The sequence below is a fragment of the Oryzias latipes genome, chromosome 7 (genome assembly GCF_053564925.1).
Source record: "Oryzias latipes strain Hd-rR chromosome 7, Olatipes_Hd-rR_3.1".
NCBI lineage: Eukaryota > Metazoa > Chordata > Actinopteri > Beloniformes > Adrianichthyidae > Oryzias > Oryzias latipes.
Window position 1 is genome coordinate 18,709,542 of NC_136243.1, and position 8,462 is coordinate 18,718,003.

At 40.9% G+C, this 8,462-nt stretch overlaps 1 protein-coding gene across 1 annotated transcript; it reads right to left on the bottom strand.

Annotated features, from left to right (window-relative positions):
* Positions 1 to 1,462: 1,462 nt before the first annotated feature.
* On the bottom strand, positions 1,463 to 8,335 carry wnt7ab (wingless-type MMTV integration site family, member 7Ab). The gene is made up of 4 exons (XM_004070543.5): positions 7,986 to 8,335; positions 7,369 to 7,595; positions 4,826 to 5,088; positions 1,463 to 3,085 (listed from the first exon to the last, which is right to left on the bottom strand). Exons 1-4 carry the CDS (start codon positions 8,054 to 8,056, stop codon positions 2,603 to 2,605), a joined length of 1,044 nt encoding a protein of 347 aa, XP_004070591.1. The 5' UTR covers positions 8,057 to 8,335; the 3' UTR covers positions 1,463 to 2,602.
* Positions 8,336 to 8,462: the final 127 nt, after the last annotated feature.

The window sequence follows — 8,462 nt, forward strand, 5'->3', positions numbered from 1 at the left end:
TTTGGTTTCCCACATTTCTTTCCACAGAGAAGCTGTATTTTTTTTACTGAAAACAAATATGTAAAATACAGGTGAAAACTTTACAAGTTTCAGGAGATTGTTGGGAGCAGCTTTTCCATCAACACCTTCAGGGCCGTCTGCTTGCTCCACTTCCAGGCCGATGAGAGTGGAATCTGTAATGACTGTGGGCTTTAGCGTCGTTAACATTTTCCTGACACGTCGGCCGGCCTCTCTTGGAGACCGCCCTGCATTTTCTCTGCTGCACAGGAGTTGTTGTAGCAACTAGTGGCTCAGGAGTGAATGAAGCAGATGTGCGAGTCATCTATCACCTGACAACTTCCACTCCCCCAACTGAGCAAGTCATCAGTGTGACACGTCTACCCAACCAGCCTCATCAATTACAAGGGTACCCTGCTATTAGAGCACAAACCCTTTTCTCCCTTTCACACAGCCGCTTCCCAGTCTGCACGATGGGTCCTCAATTAAGACTGAATAACTTTCCCTTCTCAAAGAACGTCTCTCTTTTAGTTAGACATTTCACACATTGGACTTGTCCTCTCAAAGCGCATCTATGTACAATAGTTGCTATTACTTAGTTTCTCTCTAAAATATATTAAATTATTAGCCTAAGAACTAATTTAAAGACCCACTCCAATGAGAAGCATGTTTTTAACATTTTCTTGTCCTCATGATGGGGGACAAAGAAATTTACCTTAAAATTGCGTTTCTGAATATCTCCTTATTCAAATCACCGTGAACCAGGAGCAGGCAAAAAGATGCAGTTAGAATTGGCTTGCAGTTGTGGCGTGTTAACTACAATCAGCCAGCCACAAGCTTCCTGCTTCGCTCCATTCTGATGCATCCACTTTTAGATGACTAGATCCATTTACGTCTTTGTTTTCCCTGTGTGAGCTGGTATCTGGATCCAAACTGTACTGCTGGATTGCTCCAATATTGTTCGCCATTTTAGTTGCACTAGTAATGTTAGGTTGGGGTTATAAGCTAGCGAGTAAACAGATGGATGATGGGAAATGGGGACTTACTTCACACCAACAGTTCCGCCCACAACTAAGAGGCAAATTTCTAATAAATTACTGCTGCTATGCAGAAACTATTTCCCAGAAAAAATGTTGTTTTGTTTTGTATTTTGGCAAGAAACAGCATAATCGTAATTAAAAGAATACTGGGAATGCTTTGAAAATTGATAAAAAAGATGATGGAACTGGGACTTAAAATCTAAAGGTCAGTGTCTGCTGTCACACTCAATTATAAAAAATATATAAATTCTATATCAACATAAGATTATATTACTAAGAGAAAATCTTATGAATCCTAAAAAATGCCTTACATCTTTGTAAAACTGGCAAAGAAAACGTTCCATATCTCATACTTCTTGATTTCTTGGATTTTTTTTAAAAATGTAAACAATAATATCCAATGAGACAAAAAGGCAAATAATGTCTTGTTAGGTGTTATTCTGTGTCTGTATTTCACCAGTAGTGATCATGAAATGCAGTAAAAACAAAGATTTGAACACCAAAGACACACAAACAGTCTCTACCTCATAAAATATACAACTCTGGCAGTGACAGCTGGGCCAATTTACATACGTAGTGATTTTTTTTTTCACAGGGATTTAAAAACTCACCTCAATGTCAATATGTGACACCAAACATGCAAAAAAAGAAGATATAAATAAAACATCATATAAAAATAAGATTTTACAAATATATACTCTATTATTTAATAATAAACCAAATGTGGAAGCTGTGTCTGTGTTTTTGATCAGACAAAATCCAGTTAAATGAGCTTGAAGTAGGCCTTGCCACTCAGGGGGGTCAGCTTTTAAGCCTTCGACTTCAACATGTGGAGTTTTCTAGACTAGCAGCAAACAAAGGGAAAAAAAGGTTTTGACAAGACATAAAAGTGGATTTCAGTACCTTACAGTAGATCCCCCTGGAACAATATGTTTACTACAATGTTTCATATTATCCAGACAGATACAAATCCAGTGTTTTAACCATGGACATTTTTGTTTTAATAAACTACAAAATTATGAAACATAGCTATCTCTTATCTGTAAAGCACAAAAATCAGTAGTTTTTTACGTAATAAATTAATATTAATAATTCTTCCTTTCTACATATAGTTTGTTAAATATTTCAAATGGCTGTGTCATTTAATTTGTGCACAGGCGTTGAGAGAAAAAGCAGTTTGTCTTGCCCATCGTCTCACCCCCCCTTTTTTTTTCATTTCACTTGGCAAAATCCATACAGTAAAAATGTCTGTATAGCTTAAAGTCTTAACATTTTGCTTCCTTTGTGTAGGATCCATATGCAAGCCTGCAGTTTTCCTTTTGTCTCACAGCCCTCAGTGCTGCATCCCAACGGCACAAGAAGATGGGTGAAGAGCTTTATGTGCAAAAAGAACGGTGATGCCCATCTTCATGGTGCAGCACAGACAGCACAGTAGCAGTCCATTATATATAAAAAAAAGGCTCCAACAGCAGCCTTTTTCTTTTTCTTTCTTTTTCCCAAACATGTCTATGAAAACACACAAAAACGCTCTCATACATCATCTCATGCGCACACAATAAATACTCTCATTTGCATGTGTAAACCTCTGTCCTCTCACTGCAGGTGTTGCATTTGACATAGCAGCACCACAGGAACTTGCAGTTACACTGCCAGACCCGGGAGTACTGGTGTGTGTTGTATCCTCGACCGCAGCACATCAAATCACAACCGCTGATATGCTGCACCATTGTCTTGTTGCAGACTCTGCCCTTGGTCCCCAGGCTCCCTGTCACATGGTCTGCCTCACAGTAGTTAGGTGACTTGTCTATATAGACCAGGTCAGTATCCAAGGGCTTCTGGTAAGAATAAGTTTTCTTGATTTTTAGGAATTTTGGACGCTTGTTGCGGCTAGCTTTGACTGGCTCCACGTGCACTGCCTGGGCATATTTCTCCTTGAGAATGTAGCCAAGCTCGCGGAACTTGGGAAGTGTAGTCCAGCAGGTTTTGGTTGTGCAGGAGCCCGAGACACCATGACACTTGCATTCCAATCGCATGTTCTTCTCTAGAACCTAAGAACAGGAAAACAACTTGGTTACACTGAAACAACAAAAAACACTGAAAGTATATAATCTTGACTTTCCTTCCAAACCTTTTTCAATTAAATTTTGTATTAAATAAATAATTTAAATTCATTCTATAACCTTTTTGACGAATTTTATTAAACAATGTGACTTATTCGCTCACCGCAGCTAAGGATTAGACCCAACACACAGCAGTGTGATACCATATACACAGAAGCCAAAATCATGTATCAGATTTCAGGCTCTGTGTGTTCAGTTACCACACACAACCGACAAAAGTCAAGAGTGACTGTACAAGGTGCCGAGTGACTAGGATTACAACTAAACCCTGACTTGATGACAATGAGAAGTGCCACAGGAATTTTCTTTAGCACCAAGGTCAATTCCAATTTCCTTTTTTCTTTTTTTTTTTCTTCTATAATGCCAGGAGCTTGGTACGTGATATGGTCTCCAAAAGCCGCTTGTGAGAAAAATTTATGGCTGTGATCTTGGCAGGAAAGCTGTACAGTAAAAAAAAAAAAAAAAAAAGGTGAGGGGGGGACATATGAACAAGAAGAAAGAAAAAGGAACTTTTCCCCAAGCAGAGCACTTCATAAAAACCTTGGCATCAGCTCCTTAATCCATCAATTGTTCTGTGACCAACACTTGTGACAGCCATTGTCCACATGTCTTCCAGCAGGGCACCATGAACGCTGCTCCTGCTCAATGTCACTGCTTTTGATTTGCATAAATAAAGGAGGGGGTGACTATCAAAACAGAGGGTCTATTTAAGCGCAGAAGGAAGGGTAAATAAGTGAGACTGCTCGAAGTTTCTTTCCTCCAGGACAGTCTTTTTCCCTGGGAGGCAATTTAGCTGTCCGGATAGGTCCATTTTGAAACCTTGGCCCTGAATGTGCATTGAAAACGATCTGCGCCTCACAATTGTGTGTGAGGAAGCTTTTCATACTCTGTGTCAGACGTGTTGGTTGTGTGAAACAGGTTGTTTTGGAAAAGATGGAAAGAAAAGGGGTATCTGTTAACAGACTGCTCCTTGTGTTTTTCACAAGCTCCTCCCTTTTAACGCTTTCTCTGCTAAATAAATAAAGGAAAAATCATCAAAAACCAAATTAGGTTTCCCTTTTTTCTTGGTGATTAGAATTCAACATTTTCTGTCTATTCTGAATACTTTTTTTAATGGATTATTTTTCCATTAGCAAGTATTGAAGAGTTTGAATGTAAAAGCAGGAATGTATGCCTTAAACCTTTGCAAGATTTAGCTTGAAGGTCCAGTTTATATATTAAACAGTAAGTCAACACCCTTCAAAGTGCATGTGCAGACACATCACCCCCGTATGTGAATTGTCCCGATTGGAGAAACTGTTGTTGCAGATTGTCCCAGTGGTAACTGTATCCTGTCCCAGCAGTGCAAATCATGAGGGGACTGGACTAAAATCTCTTTTTTTTTCCTACAAAGTCAGTCTGTTTTCAGTGCCTGGATCTGGGCTGGAATCAAGCTTTGCCACTTACTCAACGTCTCTGTTAAAAGCGGCCCTTTATTCTACTTCTTGTTTAAGCTTGGCCCCGGCTTCTAAATGTTTGGCAAGCCTCACCCTCATCAAAGCATGTCAGAGACTGTTAATAGTTACTGAGACTACTTAACCATCCCTCCAGCGCAACATTCGAGCTTGTCTTTTGCCCCAAACCTCATGATCTCACAGGTCAAACGCGACCCATTTTCTGACTGCTTACCTTGCGCCCCACCTCGTTATTATGGAGGTTCATGAGCGTCCTTGCGTTTTGCTTGACCTCTCGAGCATCTATAAAGTCCTTGGAGAATCCTAGACCATAGCGGATGTCCGCTGAGCAGCCTCCCCACTTCCATCCTTTGTAGAAACCCTGCTTTTCCTTGTCACAGCTGCAGTCGCTCAGGTTCCCCTGCGTACAAGCAGCTGTAATGGCATGGGCCACCCCTGCTGCTATGATGGCGTAGGTGAACGCAGCCTCTTTGCTACCTGGGGAAGCCGAAACAAGTGTCAAGGAAGTCAAGGGACGTTGAAATTTAACTAATTAAATAAAGGTTTGTGCCCTTTTTCTGTGCAAAAGACTTGAAAACATCTGGAAGAGGGCATCTTTGATGGGCAAAACAGGTCAATTATTAACACATTTTGACTTTACATCATAGTCTTGCTAACATATCACTCAAGGACAGCACCTTTTTTTTTTATTTGACCTGGAAACTGTCCTGCCTGTGAACCAAAATGTCTGCTGACAGTACAATCAACAAAGCTGCATGAATAAGAGGGCTGTTGGTTAGGAAGGGCTATTGATCCACTTCTTTCATTGTGTGTAAACTTATAAGGCAGTGACATCAGAATCTTCCTTCTTATCTGCACCCAAGTCCAGCCGAACAAATCATTTACACATACAGAAATATCTGCAAAAAAGTAAAGGTTAATCTCACTCGCTGACAGAAAAAAGTTCTCCATCCCGAATGAAGAGTAAACGTTATGGAAACACTGAGCACATTCTAGCTTTGAGTGTGAGATCCCAAACCTAACCTGCAACCAGGATCCTTCAATTTTTAAATCTCTGATTCATTATCATGCAAACAGGAAACTGGCGATTGCAAAATCTGTCATATCTGTATGTAAATAATCTCCTCTTGTCACTGTTTGTTTTAAACAAACATCATACTTTCTTTGTGCTTCTTCCTGCCACCCGGTTTTACTATGTAAACCTGCAGCGTTTCCGATAAACATCTTGGATGAGTGCCTTTGCTATTGAAAAAGGGAAAAAAAAGTCCATATTGAGGCATCAATTATGCAGACATTTTTACAGACTCTTAAAGGCTCAAAGGCAAAAAAGGAAAAAAGGTGTGTCAGAGGAGGATAGTCGTTAATGGTGATTTTTTGCCCTACAATTCTGAGTACACAAGTTTGCCACAAGACATAAAAAGGAGTTTGTGATGTTTGATGGCAAATGGCAGATTCATAAGCCTTTGAAGGGTAAATAAGAGCTCACAAACCTTGTGTTCAACCCCATTAGTCTACGTTACCTGCACATTTCAGATCAACAACATATCCAACCTGCAAGCTCCCCATCACACAAGCATTATACAATTATCTTCCTTTGCTTTTCAGGGGGGAAAAAAACATCAAAATGACACAGCTCCCCTCGGTCTGGGCATCAACAATGCTGTGCATTTAAAACCAGTGGCCTTCTGCTCTAATCTGACCGGTGCAACCAATCTATTTGGCATGGCTGTCCAAGTCATGGCTTAAATGGAAATGAGAACTTTTGATTGGCCAAAACCAAGCATTCATAAAGGCGCAAGCTGTCAGACACTTTTTTTTCTCTTTTCAGTTCATTAGCATGAAGAGATAATCCTATTTTCCAACAGCAGCAGGCCACAATGCCTCAAACAGCTGGTCCAAGCCACTCACAATTGTGTATATTAAGCATTTCTGGATATGTGTGTTTTATTATTTAGCTTTAGAATGAACTCAAATCAATGTTAAAGGAATGAACAATGGTGCTTTCATTCCATAAAACTAAATCAGGTATCTTCTTAAAGAATGTTGGGCTTTTCTGCAAAGATTATCCTCCACGCTTTAATCCACTTTTGTCTAATCATGGCTTCAACAATCAATCCGTAAAACTCGAAGCATAATTTCAGCATCCTCTGCAGGTGATCTATCCATCATTTTGGATCCCTTTAAGTCCTTAACTTTCCACTTTTAAGGCCTGCTTTCCTCTTGGCTATTCTCCACTGTAACTTATACCCGTGGTAAGATCTACATCTTTACAGTGGGAGCACCCATCACTACACAGGATAAAGACCAGAGAAAATGTCCCTCCAGAGACTCTGCCGGGCTGAAAGGAAACGCTGCCAACATTCAGGAGAGCTTTGTCACAATGCTGGCTTCAAATGCCTTTAAACAGGCTCAAAGGGTCCCGCTCATGCAGCAGTCTGAAACAGAACTACACCTGATGTAAAGGACACTGGTTCCTTAAGGCATGCTTCTTCCACAGGTGCAATAATGAAGGACAATTAAAGATGTGTTTTGAATTCAGTTTGCAAAAACCTTTAGGAAGGACAGCTCCATAGAACTAAGGGGAACCGTGCTGGATAGATTTTTATTTATTTTTATTTTTAAAAAAAAGAAAGAAAATCTGCAAAAATACACATGAGGTTGCTATGAGACAAATTCATCTAAGATAATCTGTTGATAAATTGTGTTTACTAAAAGTACTCTTCAAATGTAAACAAACGTTAGCAGACAGCAACATACCCACTTTCAACTCTTTTCCGAAGACGGTCCTTTCTCCGAGAGCGGAGCAGTTCCAGCGCCCGTGTTTGAACTGAAACTGACACTCGTTGATGCCCATTTGGGCTCCCTCTCCGATGACGATAATGGCATCGGGGCGACTCTGGCAGATAATCCGCTGTCTGGGGGCCAAACCCGGGATCCTGTTACAGATTATGCTCGCACCTAGGGCCACCACCGACGAGAAGCCTCTGTCAATAAAAGATGGATGGGTAAAATAAAAATCCTTTTTACACTAGAATTGTAGTTTTTATTACTTAAAAATGTGACCCCCGGTTTAAACCTTAACTCAGGGTCATTTCAAGTACACCTTTCAGGATTTAAACTCAGAAGTTTTTCTCTCTACGCGCTCTGACAAAAGAAACCACTTCGTTGATTTATTGCGCACGCAAGCAGCCACTTTTACGCATGAAAATGTTCTAATTCCCCCTTATTAAATTAGAAACCAACTTTTCAGGAAATCTACACCGACTGCCCCTTGAGAAAAACTAAAGTATGACAATCTGTCAGCTCTCCAACAATTTGGGATATCCAAGGAGGGTGGGGGGTGGAATAGTAGATATAAAGTAAACGCAGCTCACCCAATTTTCAAATAAACAATCCCCAAACAAAGCAAAACTCTTAAAATCCATCTTCGTGTTCTCCGACTCATGGCGGCCCAGATCTCAGTTTCATGCACGGATCTGTGGAGGTGATTAATAACTCAGTTCGCCTCTGTTCTCCGGTGGATCACAGCCCCAGGTAACTCCAAAGGAAAGTGGCGAAAAGCATCCAAAAACTGCCGACAGGCTCTATAAAATACCGATTGTGGTATCATCCAAACTCCCTTTGCGTGGCCCCCAGATGCTGGGCCCTCTTGTCATTGCGAGGGTGTCACACAGGTAACGTCTGGGGTGAACAAGTGCGATTATCTGTCTCCCAGTTCCTCTGCTGCTCACAAGTCTTGGGTTATATATCTGGCTCATCTGTGCGGGGCGTGTTCATGGGAGACATGGGGCCCTGCCGAAGAATCCCGCCAGGGCTGAATCTCAGCACACACTCACACAAGCAGACGCAGG